Source organism: Heteronotia binoei, chromosome 18, assembly GCF_032191835.1.
Source record: "Heteronotia binoei isolate CCM8104 ecotype False Entrance Well chromosome 18, APGP_CSIRO_Hbin_v1, whole genome shotgun sequence".
Classification (NCBI taxonomy): Eukaryota; Metazoa; Chordata; class Lepidosauria; order Squamata; family Gekkonidae; genus Heteronotia; species Heteronotia binoei.
In genome coordinates, this window is record NC_083240.1 from 7,705,711 (window position 1) to 7,722,065 (window position 16,355).

Below are 16,355 nucleotides of genomic sequence, written 5' to 3' on the forward strand. Positions count from 1 at the left end.
ACTGAGGGGGTGGTTAGTGAGGCTGTGGCAAAATTTCTGGCTGACATCCTTAAATTTAATTCTGACCATGTTTGAATGTATCTGTAAGCTCGGTTTTATTTTGATTTTATCTCCAATGTTTAAATTTTTATATTCTGTGTATTTTTATCTGAATCTATTATGCCATTAAAGGTTTGGTATGGTATGGTATGTACAACACAAGTGTGCATATGCGTGCTCAATATAATGTGTGGAAGGCCTTAAGAATGTCAGAAGAGCCCTGCTGGATCAGACCAGTGAGGGTCCATCTACTCCAGCATCCTGCCTCTTACAGTGGCCAGCCACTTCCTCTGGAGGGCCAACTACAGGATAGAAAGGCCAAGACCTTCATAAGAACATCAGGAAAGCCCTGCTGGATCAGACCAGTGAGGGTCCATCTAGTCCAGCATCCTCTCTCACACACAGTGGCCAACCAGTTCCTCTGGAGGGCCAACAACAAGGCACAGAGGCCGAAGTCTTCATAAGAACATCAGAACAGCCCTGCTGGATCAGACCAGTGAGGGTCCAGCTGCTCCAGCCTCCTGCCTCACATAGTGGCCAGTCAGTTCCTCTGGAGGGCTGACAACCAGGCACAGAGGCCGAGGCCTTCCCCTCATGTTGCCTTCTTGGCTCTGGGACTGAGAAGCGGACTGCCTCTAAACGTGGAGGATCGCTTCAGTCACCGGGGCTGCCACTGACAAACCTCTCCTCCACGAATCTGTCAAATCCCCCTTTAAAGCTCTCTATGCCTCTTCCTCTCTCTTCTCAACCAACTCAACCCCACGCCACGCTGCAACTGGGACACGTCTGCCGTCTCCTCCGACAGGCCGCTGAATCCGAGGACGCAAGCTAAGGCTCACCACGGCCTCCCGGTTGGCGACGCCGAAGCTGGCTTTCTGGCGCTTGTTGGTAATGTAGGCAGAGTTCTCCTGCAGCTTCTCCAAAAGCTGACGGATGGTCTTGCAGTAGTTTGCAACCTTGCACACTTTCAGGAAAGCCTTGAGCTGGAAGGTGGTACGTAGAAGAAAGAAAACAAAATGAGAAAGACCATTCCATTCCAGAAATGGTCAGAAGGAGAGTATGGGGGGGGGGGGGGGCGTTTGCTTTGGCAGACGACTGTGCTTCCCGCTTGCCACTGGTCAGGGATCACATCTTCACCCCGACCGCAGGAGGGAAAGGTGGAAAGACTGCAGCGGATCCCTTTGGGCAGGAAACAAGACTTCAATCGGAACGAGCCAAGTGACCGCAAAGGTCGTCTTGCCAAGAGCAACGGTGAAAACAGCCCTCCGTGGATAGAGGCATTCCAACAAAAACAGGGCTGCCGTCTAAAGCGGCATCTCCGGGTGGAAACCTTCCACTTGACCTCACGTCCCAAGATCAGTCCTTGCTTTAAGAGTAACCGGTGTGCATTAGCTCAATTGCTCTTAAAAATGAAGGAGGATACTTTTATACATTAGTGTACTTCGACATATTTATTGCTTCACTGTTTTCCCCTGTAGTTAAATCCAAGCACATTGCGGCCTATAAACTAACTTGTTGCTATTTAGTCTTTCCATATGTCAAAACATCTTTAGTAAGCTGTATGCTAATGTGCTGTTCATGTAGAGGCATCTGCCTATATATACGAACCCTTAAGCTTCCATTTCTATGTATCTGAGGAAGTGTGCCTAAAACACAAAAGCTCATAGCTTGAATAAACCTTTGTGGGTCTTAAAGGTGCCTCTGGAATCAAACGTTGTTACTTTTAATGTGTGAGCTCATCCTTAGACAACAGCTTAGACACAAATATCTGAAAACTGGGTGTGTGCGGGGGGGGGGGGGAGCCATAGTATGTCAGAAAACTCTCTTATGCAAGTCCAATTCTATAGCACAGTCCTTGTTCATTTCCAACGGGATTTATAAAGGAAAAGTTCTAGAAGAAGAAGACTGTAGATTTATACCCAGCCCTTCTCTCTGAATCAGAACCTCAGAGCGGCTTACAATCTCCTTTATCTTCTTCCCCCACAACAGACACCCTGTGAGAATGGTGGGGCTGAGAGGGCTCTCACAGCAGCTGCCCTTTCAAGGACAACTCTGCGAGAGCTACGGCTGACCCAAAGCCATTCCAGAAGCTGCAAGTGGAGGAGCAGGGAATCCTACCCAATTCTCCCAGATAAAAGTCTGCACACTTAACCACTACACCAAACTGGCTCTCTACTGTGGACTAGAAGTGACAGTAAAACATGCTATGATTTGAAAGACAAACACAGCACCCAATGGTTGTCAGTTCCTTGTGCCCTTCTGAAAGCAGCAAAGCCCATGGCGCGTGTGCACGCATACAAATAAAGACACATATCTCCAAAAGTAAAACAGGCAGACGATTGATATCCCAGTCGCTTCCAGCAACACGATCCTAGGACTGGGGAAATTGTTTCCAGCAAGCCACTGACTCAAATCACACACCCCCTCTTCCCGCCAGTGGGGTTTATACCAACAGAGATCATGATTTAAACCCCCCTCACTTGGCTCTGGTGTGTAAAGAGCTATAAACGGTGATAAGAAACAGCTGGGAGCTCCCACGTTCCAGACGCCTGGGAATTGGATGCCCAAAATAATAGAAAGACGGAAAGCATAACAGAGGAGGGAGGAGACCGTGAAGACGTGAATCCTGGCCGCTCCCAACTCGCATTCTACTAGAAGTGGGGAGTTTGCTTTCCCAGCCTCTCTGCCCCCACATTCTTATTTGTAATCCTTTCCGCATGCTCTTGTTCCTCTCCCCCTCCGTCAAAGGGGTGGAGAACAAGCCGGCATCCCGTGTTCATTACAGCCGTCCCTGGCTGCTTTATGGAGTCCGCCGGTTTGGCTTGCCACCAGAGAGACAGGAGGATGCTCTAATCTACGAAACCTTCTGGGGGTGAAAGCAGCAGGCCCCGTCCTTTGGCAAAGCATCCGGGCTCCAGCAGCAGCGGAAGCCCGCAAAGCAGTTTCCACCCCAACCCCCCAACCCGCCCCCCACCCCATCTCTGCTTATTTTGACCTGCCCCTAACGCTTCCTGTCTTCCAAGCAGAGGAAAGTTGCAAGGTTTGCTCTGGAGACCGTCCACGGCCCAGAGGCCCAGGAATGAGCCAGAGCGAGCCAGGAGCAGACCCCACGCCCGCCAGGACGGGAGGGATTCCGGGAAGGGTGAAGCTAAACTGGGAAATGAAACACTGGCTCAGAGACGCATCCTTCCAGCAGGAATAAAAAGGCATTTTCCCCAAAGGCATGGCAGTCAGATGAGATTGCCACCCGAGAAGCAGAGTAGGATGGAAAACAGGAGGGGAGAGAGACAGACAGAGACAGACACAGAGAGAGACAGAGACACAGAGACAGACAAAGAGAGAGATATATAAGATCCTGGAGATACTGAAACCTGGAGACCTGAAATTTGGGACCTGCAGTCAAATGCCTGCTTTGTATGAGGAAGGGCCCAGGTTCAAATCCTTCATATCTCTGGTTAAAAGATGCTAGTGGGGGCAGATGTACGGAAAGACCAGTTAGATCAGACAGACCTAAGACAGGACAGTTTAATAGTCTGACTCGGTATACAGCAGGGGTAGCCAAACTGTGGCTCGGGAGCCACATGTGGCTCTTTCACACATATTGTGCAGCTCTTGAAGCCCCCAACACTCCCATCAGCTGGCTTGGAGAATGAATTTAAAGTTAAAGTTGCTTTCTTTCCACCTCTCCTTCCCTCCATCTATTTGCTTTGCTTTCCTCCCTCCCTCTTTTCATGTCTTGAGGCTCTCAAACATCTGACATTTATTCATTAAGCAAGTTTGGCCACCCCTGGTATTCAGCATCTTAAATGTTCACACGAACTTTCACCTCCCCACCTGGTCTTCCAAAGTAGCTTGGTCAACAGCACAAGGAGTTCCTTTTGGGGAAAACCAGAGCATGAAGCCGTGTTATATGGCCTCAGACCCTGGCTCCATCAAGGTCAATACTATCTACTCTCGGCTCTCCAGGGTCTCAGGCAGAGGTCTTTCACATCACCTCCTGCCTGATCCTTTTCAACTGGAGTTGCTGGGATTGAACCGGGGACCTTCTGCATGCCAAGCAGATGCTCTGCCACTGAAGCCATGGCACAAATCCTGCTTTCCTTTGGTGTGGGGAGCCAGTCTTTTGAAATTCATTCTCTCTTTGGGAAAGAGATGGTAGGAACAGGAAGGCATCCATTTGGATTGCAGCCACCCCTGGGAACTTCACGGATTCAGGCCCAACGTTTTCAGGCAGACTTGCATCCCAGGACGTGTCTACTTCAGATACTAAGACCTGCCTGAACCACACTGTGAAACGCCAGGCAAGTGCTTTTAGGAAATCACACAGCTTTCTCCTCTCTTTGGGAATTCACTGCCTGAATGAGCAAAGGACTCAGGAAGCCCACTGCAAACAGCCCACTGCAAAGAGTCTGCACAGGGGAGGCCGTAACGTAAGACATTTCCAGAGAAACTGACTCATTCGCAAGACTCGCTAATGCCGGGAGAGTCCTCACGTACCTGAATAATGGCTGGAAGAGCTAGTTCGGGGAACCCAATCATGTAAGCTTGGGTGTGGAGATACTCCAGGGTGAGGTCATACAGCTGCTCAATAAGACCGTCCTGTTGGGAGATGTACAAAGGAGAGAAATTAATGTCCTCACTTAAAACCTCCTGACGACCCACGTGTGTATGTCTGTGTGCATGAACTCCACGTTCAATAGCAGTCGCTAAAAAAGAAACACCAGCCAACGGATGCAAAAATTGCCTCCATTCAAAACAGCTTACAGCACCACCTCTCCGTGTCTCCAGTCATTTTTAGTTTTAGGTTTTGACCTAAATTACTATGTGTTGTAAGTGTTAAGGGGGTGACATTCATTTCCCCAACCACTGGTACTTTTACTTCTCCTTCCTGCTAAAAAACACAAAAGAGCACGCACAAGACTTCGCATACAAAAACCCAAAGCTTTTTTCTGGTGCATCAAGAGGACGAAGGAGATGGTCTTTTATGGCTGTTTGTCCTGGACATAGTATTTAAAGTTTATACTTTATGCTGTCCCATGTGGCCATCCTGGGAAACAACCTTTGGCAGACCACAAATTTGTCCAGCCCTTCTTCTTTAAAAATATGTTTTTTAAACTACCTTTGTCAGGCTTTGCCTACGTTTGTACCACCCCAGACTGCAAGTGAGGGATTACGCTTCTCAAACTTCCCCCATGCTAATAATTCCTTGTAAATGGAAAACTAGCACAAAGGAATAAAGCTAGAACTTTTTTCCATGACTTATTTTTTTTTAACTTGCAGAAATTTTTTTTTAACATGGAGTAACATTAAGAATTTAAGTTGCTCTCCCTACTATCAGAAGTGGTACACTCCATTCTCGGAATTCTGCCAGCTAACTTGGCAGACCAGAAATAGCTTTGGGGGGGGGGGGGATGTTCTTGTGAATTTCCTGCATTGTGATGGGGGCTGGACTAGATAACTCTGGATGTCCCTTCCAACTCTATGATTCTACGATTCTATAATGTCCATTGCTCTATCTTGAATTCTGTCAGCTAATTATGCTTTTTTTGCAGAGAAATGGGACTACTTTTTCACTGTCCTAAACCTAATGCTGATCCATTTCCTGAAGTGACCCCAAAGATTTAGGGGAGGGACGGTGGCTCAGTGGTAGAGCATCTGCTTGGTAAGCAGAAGGTCCCAGGTTCAATCCCTGGCATCTCCAAAAAAGGGTCCAGGCAAATAGGTGTGAAAAACCTCAGCTGGAGACCCTGGAAGGCCGCTGCCAGTCTGAGTAGATAAGACTGACTTTGATGGACCGAGGGTCTGATTCAGTAGAAGGCAGCTTCATATGTTCAATCCCCGGCATCTCCAACTAAAAAGGGTCCAGGCAAATAGGTGTGAAAAGCCTCAGCGTGAGACCCTGGAGAGCTGCTGCCAGTCTGAGAAGACAATACTGACTTTGATGGACCGAGGGTCTGATTCAGTAGAAGGCAGCTTCATATGTTCATTGTATATGCACGACAAATGTCTCTCTATCTATTCTCACAACCATGGTTCATTATTTTATCAACCACATGGGCACATAGGAATTCCACCTGAGGCTCATTCACACATGTTGTGTGGCTCTCAAAACTCCCCACCACAATCAGTCTGCTTGGAGAAGCCATTTGTTTTCTTTAAATCACTTCTTCAAGCCAAGCCAGCCAGCAGCTTAGAGAATGCATTTAAAGCTAAAGTTACTTTCTTTCCACCTCTCCCTCCCTCCCACCAACTTCCTTCCTTCCTCCCTCCCTTGTGGCTCTCCAATATCTGATGTTTATTCTATATGGCTCTTAATGTTAAGCAAGTTTGGCCATCCCTGCTCTAGCATCTTCTTGTAGGGAAGAGCCAGTGTGGCATATGGTGAGGGTGTCCGGATGAGGGGAGCTGGGAGCAACTGTCCATTCACCCCTGAAACTCCCTCAGCCTAGTCTTCCTCACAGGGTTGTTGTGAGGACAAAAGACAAGGAGAGCCCTGAAGGAAAGAGTGGGATAAAAGAAGAAGATATTGGATTTATATCCCACCCTCCGAATCTCAGAGCGGCTCACAATCTCCTTTTTCTCCCTCCCCCACAACAGACACCCTGCAAGGTGGGTGGGGCTGAGAGAGCTCTCCCAGAAGCTGCCCTTTCAAGGACAGCTCTGTGAGAGCCATGGCTAACCCAAGGCCATTCTAGCAGCTGCAAGTGGAGGAGTGGGAAATCAAACCCGGTTCTCCCAGGTAAGAGTCTGCACACTTAACCACTACACCAAACTGGCTCTACAAAATCAGACAGGAAGGTGCCCTAGCCCGTGATCGCTTGTTTGTCTTTTGCTATGTCCTTTCTAAGAAGCAGGAAATTAAGCTCACGGAAGGGGAGCTACGGAAATCTCACCCTTCTGAGAACAGGTGAGTGAGATTCCAGTCAACGTTCCACCCCACCCCCCCCCGATGGTCCTTTCACAATGAGATTCATCCGTCCATACGATGCCAACAGCCAATCGTGGAGCCCATGCCTGACTTAATTAATTACTCAACTTAATTACTTCTGGCAACACTTAATTGCACAGTTAATTAATTATGTGACCCAGGATACGGGATGCTCAGTCCTGGCACAACAGCTTCCTACTTCTGTGCGACTCTTAAACACAACCATCTCCGCTTGCGCTGCGATAAGGCTACGTCCAAGTATGAGTCAGCTTCGGAAATGTCTCTCCCCAGACTTTGGATTTTGCAATTCAACTTTTCCAGCCACAATTTCTGCTAAGGGAAAATGCTCCCTGTGGAGCTGGCTCCAGGTCTGGAGGGACGCTGGGTGAGATGACCTTCAGAGACCCCACCCCCGTCCTCTCAATGTTGTGTGTACACACACAACACACAAAGTTGGGCATACACACGTTTTCCCCTCCTGGAAGGAGGAGGGATCAGCAAAAGAGAACATGCCAGTTTGGTGTAGTGGTTAAGTGTGCGGACTCTTATCTGGGAGAACTGGGTTTGATTCTCCACTCCTCCACTTGCAGCTGCTGGAATGGCCGTGGGTCAGCCATAGCTCTGGCAGAGGTTGTCCTTGAAAGGGGAGCTGCTGTGAGAGCCCTCTCAGCCCCACCCACCTCACAGGGTGTCTGTTGGGGGGGAGGAAGGTAAAGGAGATTGTGAGTTGCTCTGAGACTCTGAGATTCAGAGTGGAGGGCGGGATATAAATCCCATATCATCATCATCTCCTTCTTAAGCCCTATTGGCATGACTGCAGCAACCACCTTGTCTTATTGGTTAAGAGCTGCAATGTGGGCTGTGTTGCACACTGAGTCGAAAACTTTCAGATGATGGCTGGCGATTTCCCGGGATTACAAGTGATCTCTAGGTGACAGAGACCAGTTTGTTCAGAGAAAATGGCCATTTTCAAAGGTGGGCTCCATGACAATATGCCCCACTGAAATCCCTCCCCTCCTCAGGTTCCACTTCCAAAATCTCCAGGGGTTTCCTAACCCAGAACTAGAAATCCTAATTATATATGCTCCCCGCAACCTTTTCCTCTGGAACCTCTTTTTAAAGATATTAGCTACCTTTCAGGCCTTGGGAATGGAGGCAGGTTTTAGTGACAGACTGCATATTTCTGTCAGGAGATCCACAGCTTCACATTTGAGAGTTGTCTCAGAACTCTTGTATCTGTGCCATCTGAGACGGGTGATTTTTAATTTGTCCATCAGTCCTAGGACCTCCTCTATCATCAACTCCAACTCAGGACTTTTGACTCTTGAAATCAGCAGTTCTGGGCAAGTACCTCCATTCCCCCAGGCTTTTAGATAGACACCCCCCCCCCCCAGCCACGCAGAGCTCTTTCCCTAGCTACGTCCTGCTTGCCCTCATGTTCCTTGCTACTTGAGAGCCAATTTGCTGCAGTGGTTAAGTGAGCAGACTCTTGTTTGGGAGAACCAGATTTGATTCCTCAATCCTCCACTTGCACCTGCCAGAATGGCCTTGGGTCAGCCATTGCTCTTGTAGGAGATGTCCTCGAAACGGAAGCTGCTGAAAGAGCTCTCTCAGCCCCACCTGCCTCACAGGGTGTCTGTTGTGGGGGAGGAAGGGAAAGGAGATTGTAGGCCGCTCTGAGACTCTGTCCTTGGAAGGGCAGCTTCTGGGAAAGCTCTTTCAGCCCCACCTGCCTCACAGGGTGTCTGTTGTGGGGGAGGAAGGAAAAGGAGATTGTAGGGCACTCTGAGGCTCTGTCCTTGAAAGGGCAGCTGCTGAAAGAGCCCTCTCAGCCCCACCCACCTCATAGGGTGTCTGTTGTGGGGGAGGGCAATTGTGACGGCTCTGAGGCTGAGATTCAGAGTATAGGACGGGATATAAATCCAATATCATCATCTTCTTTTTCTTTTACTGATTTCCCCATCATTTGGAAGGGTTTTTCCTGGTCTTAGCCGCTGACTGATATTTACTGTAAGGATTTTTAAAAATTTATTACTGCTGTTAATAGTTTTTCTAGAGGTTCCCCCCCCCCCCCTCCCTGGTTTTACATTTGAATGCTTACAGACGCTATTTTATTTGGCTTAGAAGCTGCCTGAAAAGCACTGAACAGAAGCCAAGAATAAGCATTTTAAATAAATAAAAGGATTTCACAAACAGTCATACACCACGGTTTCCGCAGCCCCCCACGGAACAGAAGACAGAGGCTGCTGCAACATCTCCCAAGGGAATGAGGATATTTGGGGATATTTGCAGTCTGCTGCCTGGTACTAGATCAGAGGTGTGGGATTTGATGCCCGCAGAGACTTCCCACCAACGCCAACCCAACATCACAGTGCCTACCCCCCACCCCCGGCCAGTGTTTTCCTCTTGCCTTACCCGAAAGGACTTCTCCTGCAAGTTGGCGTTGGAGAGCTTCAAGATGACCGCAAAGTTAATGGGTTTGGAACTCATGCGGCCTGGTTTCTTGTTGAAGTCCACCTGCTGGAAAATCTGCAAGACAAGGACATGGTTACTCTTTTGGTATGTATGTAGTCTCATCACTGCGCATGTTTTTTTTTTTACAGACTGCTGCAAGCAAGAAGAACTGAGGTCCCTGACCCCCCAAATTTACTGTCTAAAACAGGGGTGTCTGTTGGGTTTTTGGCAATTTCACTTCCTGGAGTCATGGGTTGCTTGTTTATGTGTGCTGATACTTAGCTAGACCCAAGTGGGCAGCCGTGTTGGTCTGAAGCAATAGAACAAAGCGGAAGACAAGTGGTACCTTTAAGACCAAGTAAGTTTTATTCAGAATGGAAGCTTTCGTATGCTCTAAGCGGACTTCATCAGACAAAATTGGAATGGCAAGCCATCTTTAGAAGAAGATATTGGATTTATATCCCACCCTCCACTCCGAAGAGTCTCAGAGCGGCTCACAATCTCCTTTCCCTTCCTCCCCCGCAACAGACACCCTGTGAGGTAGATGAAGATATTGGATTTATATCCCACCCTCCACTCCGAAGAGTCTCAGAGTGGCTCACAATCCCTTTGCCTTCCCCCTGCCCCCACAACAGACACCCTGTGAGGTGGGTGCGGCTGAGAGGGCTCTCAAAGCAGCTGCCCTTTCAAGGACAACCTCTGCCAGAGCTATGGCTGACCCAAGGACATTCCAGCAGCTATAAGTAGAGGAGTGGGGAATCAAACCTGGATCTCTCAGATAAGAGTCCACGCACTTAACCACTACACCACACTGGCTCAAAGAAGACATTGGATTTATATTCTGCCCTCCACTCAGAGTGGCTCACAATCTCCTTTATCTTCCTCCCCCCACAACAAACACCCTGTGAGGTAGGTGGGGCTGAGAGGCTCTCTCAGAAGCTGCCCTTTCAAGGACAACCTCTGCCAGAGCTATGGCTGACCCAACCCAAGGCCATGCCAGCAGCTGCAAGTGGAGGAGTGGGGAATCAAACCCGGTTCTCCCAGGTAAGAGTCCACACACTTAACCACTACACCAAACTGGCTTTAAATATAGAGAAAGTGGGCAGTGACTACATACCAACTATATTTTAAGATGGCTTGCCATTCCAATTTTGTCTGATGAAGTCTGCTTAGAACATACGAAAGCTTCCATTCTGAATAAAACTTAGTTGGTCTTAAAGGTGCCACTTGTCTACTGCTCTGTTCTGATACTTAGCTAGTCAGTGGTGGAACCAATGAGCTACTCTGCACATATCTCCCGCCAGAAGCTAGGTGTCAATATGCATATTACCCTGTATTGGGAAGCCCTAATCGGGCAATCAATATATTGGGGAGGGTGTGGGGAGAGGTTAGGTTACAGTTTATGGTCCTTAGTTTGCGTTTCTAGACTTCCTCACCAGCTGCTGTTTAGACCTTAGACTGGAGACAACATGTAGTTAGAGGAGGCAGATGGGATGTTAAATCCTTTTCTTGTTTTGTAGAACTCCAAGTCACCCCTTTCCTCACTAGACAAGTAAAGATTACTTTGTTAAAGCTAAATGTGTGTGCCTGGCTATTTTGCAGTTTACTCTGCAAACAAAATTCATAACAGTGTCAAACATCCAGCCCATGAGCAGATCAGGCCCTTGGAGGGCTCCTACCAGGCCCGCGAGCAGCTCACTGTTGTCTGCTTCCCTCTCCCTCTTTTGCTTTCATTCTGCATCACAGCTTGCTTTGCCAGGCTTGCTCAAAACAGAGCAAAGCCTCTATTTTCTCCATTGGCTGACCAGCACATGAAGCGACTGATGTACAAAAGCTCACAATGCCCAGCCATTTCATATTTTCCTCTGGGTCTTAGGCTCAAAGCACTGACTATGAGATTTCTGTAATGAACGTCAATAAATCCAAAGTAGGTTTACACACCTGACAGATACACACCTGAACACTAACTGAACAGCATACTCAAGACTGCTACAGCATACGGTCTCCAGATTTGGATGCAATAATTCAGAGCAAGAGGTGTCAGGTATCAGAGACTGTTAAATAAACAAAATATTGCAAGAGTGCTCATCTTTTAGGCACGTTTTAAGTTTTAATAAAATCTTTAATTATGTCCTTTATACAGTTTATATCTCTGCCACTTGGCATTGCATTTTAGGACACACATGGCCTGGCCCGATAAGGTCTCATTTATTTGTCAGGCCAGGCCATGTGTGTCCTAAAATGTAATGCCAAGTGGCAGAGATATAAACTTTATAAAGGGCACAATTAAAGATTTTTTCAAAACTTAAAACGTGCCTAAAAGATGAGCACTCTTGCAATTTTTTGTTTATTCAACAGTCTCTGATAACTGAGCCCGCTTGCTCTGAAGTATTGCATCCAAATCTGGAGACAATATGCTGTAGCAATCTCATGCTGCTCAGGTGGTGTTCAAGTGCGTATCTGTCAGTTGCAAACCTACTTTGGATTTACTGACGTTTATTACAGAAATCTCAGGGTCAGTGCTTTGAGCCTAAGACCCAGAGGAAAATATGAAATGGCTGGGCATTGTGAGCTTTTGTACATAAATGTCAGATCCGGCCCTCACGACAAATGAGTTCGACACCTCTGGTAGATAAACAAAGAGGGAGAAAAGATACGAATGGGGTACATGAGAGTAAAAAAAAGAGTACACAAAACAAAAAAGGGTCACAGCAAGACTGGCGGAGTCTCATCAGCCTAACGGCAATATTTCCCGACATGTATGCAGTGACTTGCGTCCTCCACCTTGGATAATCTAGCCTCCCTGTCCATCACTGCACAGCGCTAAGGCCGGGATAATGAGCTAAACTTCTGAAGAAGCTGGAGACAGCCAGCCCTTCAGAAGCATGACCTAGTGGCTCTGCAATGTGCCACTTGGAGATTATTTTTAAAATTTATTTATACCACTTTCCTCCCTGAGGAGGACCCGCAGGTGGCTTACAGCATCATTCACCTCTGCTCCAGCTTGTCTTGTAAAGAACATTAGGTGAAGAGAGTGATTGGTCCAAGGGAAGGGTTGGCCAAACTTTGGCAGCCACAAGTGGCTCTTTCACACATTTTGTGGAGCTCTCGAAACCCCCACTGCCCCATTGGCCAGCTTGGAGAGGGCATTTCTCTATTTAAATCACTTTGCCAAGCCAAGTCTGCCCAGTAGCTTGGAGAATGCATTTAAAGTTAAAGCTGCTTCCTTTCCACCTCTACTCCCCTATTTTCTTCCTTCCCTCAAACATCTGACGTTCGTGTCTTGCGGCTCTCAAACACCTGATGTTTATTCTATGTGGCTCTTACATTAAGTGAGTCTGGCCACCAAGTTTAATTCTGGGTATAAGCTTCTACCCAGAATTTAACTTTCCTGGTCTTAAAGGTGCCACCAGACAAACTTTGTTCTTCAGCACCACAGGCTTCTGGAGACCATGGGCAGGAGGACGTTGCTGGATTCACCCTGCTTGCGGGCTTCCTAGAGGCAACCGGCCAGCCCCTACGTGAACAGAGTGCTGGACTGGATGGGCCCTTGGCCTTATCCAGCAGGGCTCTTCTTACATTCTTAAGGGAGTCTGGTTCAAGAAACGAGCCCAAACTCTCCTTGGGAGCTGCAGATCTCTCTGCCTGGTTCACCACTGGCTGCCCGGCACCAGCAGGGGAAACATTAACAGGCTAAAACTCCTCAGTCTTTGACTCTGTGTCCTGAGGCCACTGGGTGGTTTAGTGGGGCAGGTCCCACACATCCATCAGCGATGAGCCATTTAAAGTGTCAGCTGTGTGTGCAGTTTGGGGAGGAGTGGGGAGCGTCTCCCAGCAGAGCAGGGTTAACTTCCTTTCTCTTCCCACAATCCCCTGGGGGAAAAGAAGATGATTTTAAATTGGCATGCCAGCATTCTCTCCCAACGGAGAGCGGGATGGATGGATAGACCGACCGCTTCCACCTTGTTTACCCGCATTTGCCTTCCAGCACTGGAGCCGAACACGACTCCTTCTCGCTGGAACCAACGCCTGTCACCCCGACAAAAATTAAGTAATGCTAACTGAAAGGCAGAACGGCGACTGAGACGGCAGCAGCGAATCGGAAGCCAAAAAGCCTTCCCCCTCTCCAAGTTGGCTCGCTGCTGCTCCTACCTCGACCCACCAACCAGGCCGGTTCTAACTTCCGACAGGCACCCACCCCGCCCTTCCCCGAAGTGGAGACGCAGCCAGGGGCAAACGCTCTCTGTGCACCGGAGCAGCAGAAGCTGCTGTCAAGGCACATCAGCGAGTCGGCTCTCATTTCCAGTGGCAGGGGCTTGGGGAATTCCGGTGCCTGGAGGGACCGCGCGAGACATTCGCGTTGTCACCATGGTGGTGACAAGGGCAGAGGGAAAGGAAGGGGGGAGGGAGGAAGAGAAAGGAGGAGAAAGGCAAAGGAACGGAGGAGGGTAATTTCCTTTCAATTGCACAAGGTAGGAAGGGCAGAAAGATTAAGACAGCAGGCGCCGCGTTTGCCAGACACACAAACAGGATCAAAAGGAGTGAGAAATGAGTCTGAATTACAGATTCAGGGTTCCGCAGAAAAGTTTCAATTATAACACAGTGCGGACAAGGAATTGGGAACCAACTTCAGCCTCCTGCTGACCGATATGCTCAAACTGACGGCTGCTCTCCAGGGTCTCAGGCACAGGTCTGTCGCATCAGCTACAGCCTGGCCCTTTTAACTGGAGATGCCAGGAATTGAACTCAGGATCTTCTGCAAGCAAAGCACAGCTCTTACACTGAGCCTGAGCCTTTCTGGCTAACTTGAAGAGCCTTACACGGATCCTCCAGGCTCAAAGAAGTCTGTTCAGTACCGGAAACCAGAATGGAAAAAACCCAAAAATTCCTAATTCACAGAAGGCCAGGCTTGTTTGACCTGCAAAACTTCACATTTTTTTACAGTGTGCGTCATTAGACATTTTATTATATTTTTGTCATAAGCATCTTGCATCAGAGCTGCATTCTACACAGGGCTTTTTTTGTAGCAGGAACTACTTTGCATATTAGGTTACACCCCCTGACATAGCCAATCTTCCAAGAGCTTACAGGGCCTACTGGGGCCTACTGTGAGCTCTTGGAGGACTATCAAAGATTTCAGGTTTTCACGGCTGGTAACATCATTAGGGTTTGTAGAATCTTTCGGGCTCAAGTGCCTTGGCTTCCTGGCCTCACTCAATGCACAGCAGCCAAGAAGGTCAGAGCGCCTGCTCCGGCTGCAACGCCACTGAGGATGTTCTCCGCAGCTGAGAACGAAACGTCTGGAAGAAAAACTTTCTCCAGTAGGACACAACACTTGAGCCCGAAAGATTCTACAAACTCTAATAATCTTGGCGGACTGGCTACATCAAGGGGCTGTAGCCTAATATGCAAAGGAGTTCCTGCTACAAAAAAAGTCCTGTCTTTGCATATTAGGCCACACCTGTCTTATGTAGCCAATCCCCCCAAGAGTTTACAGAGCTCTTTTTACAGGGCTTACTGTAAGCTCTTGGAGGACTGGCTACATCAGGGGGCTGTAGCGTAATATGAAAAGGAGTTCCTTCTACAAAAAAAGCCTTGATTCTATACAATGAAAACTCAGGCAAGCACCAACGAGACGAAGACCCACTGAACTTTAACAAAGTACCCAGCCTTATGTTCCCACCAGACCATCAAATGAAATAAATTTAAAAGCAGACCAAACAAGAACTATCCTGGAAGTCCTTCGGTTGTTCAGCAATTCAACAGTAGAGTTTTTTTTATCCAACAGTGGCCCAAAAACATTTTAAAAACCTCTGGCTTATTTCCCCCCCCCCTTTTTCTACATGGCTTTTTTAAAAAAAGTGCTGCAACTGAAAACCGGCTTCCATAGGGCGAGGCGCTTGCCGTATGCCTCAGCAGCATCGGATGTGGTTGGAGGCGGAAGCCAGGAGAGGAAGGCATGCGTGAACCGCAGGAACGGCTGGCCCGATAAATGCGGCTTGCCGCGAGAGAGGAAAGGGGGCCGGCTGTTATCTGCCGGAGGTCGAGAAAAGAAACCCAGCGAGAGGGGGTGGGGGAAAAGTGACGCTCTATCGCTAAACCCAACTGGCAGAGCCTCAAAAGAGCAAACGGAGGGAGAGGAAGGAAACAGACGCGCAAGGGGGAGCAGCCAAGAAACCACAAGGGTCCGGGAGAGTAAGAGAGGCCTCGCTGGCTGCTACGGGCTGAAAGGATGTGGTTTACGAAGGGACATTTGCAATGACATTTTTAAAAAACCCCGCAGGAGTCTTTCATGGTCTTTCACGGCCTCATGATTAGCAACAAGCCCCAAGACAACTTGGCTAATTCCCAGGCATGGCCGAATGCCCCGTCCTCTGACTGCCCCCTCTCTCTTTCGCCCCTCTCCTGCCAACATTGAGTGAATGCAGCTTTGGGGGATGGCAAATAAGGGCGGTGGGAAGGTGACCCCTGGCAGGTCTCTTCCTCCTTCCTGGCCAGAACAGAAGGCAGGCCCAGAAATCAGACCCACAAACACCAAGAAATGTGAACATCTCTTCAACAAGAGGGGCAGAGTTCAAGCTTGACGAGAAGTCACAAATTCTGATGCAGAAACTCTTACTTGGACCAAGTTCACACTAGACCTTTAATCCTGGTTAAGCCCTGCCCCCAAACTGACATTCCACACTAGAATCACAGAATCAGAGAAACCAACTCTATGATTCTCTGATTTTAGTGTGGAAAGTCAGCTTGGGGACAGGGCTAAACCAGGGTTAAAGGTCTAGTGAGAAACTGGCCATTTTAAAACACTGGACGGGGGGGGGGGGGGATATATAAAAAGTGCTTGCAAGCAGAATGCTAAGCGAGGGCAAGCATTTAAAGGGGAGAAGGACCATGGTTCAGTGAGGGTATCTTTGCATGCGAAGTATCCACTTCA

General features: G+C 48.4%; 1 protein-coding gene across 1 annotated transcript in view; it reads right to left on the bottom strand.

Moving 5' to 3' along the window:
• The window catches only part of NOC2L (NOC2 like nucleolar associated transcriptional repressor), a 107,444-nt gene that overhangs the window by 34,129 nt on the left and 56,960 nt on the right, over positions 1–16,355 (bottom strand). Inside the window, exons 13-15 of the mRNA XM_060259440.1 lie at positions 9,383–9,496; positions 4,537–4,638; positions 879–1,022 (exon numbers count right to left, since the gene is read on the bottom strand). Coding sequence (XP_060115423.1) covers positions 879–1,022; positions 4,537–4,638; positions 9,383–9,496 — 360 coding nt within the window. The remainder of the gene's footprint in view (positions 1–878; positions 1,023–4,536; positions 4,639–9,382; positions 9,497–16,355) is intronic.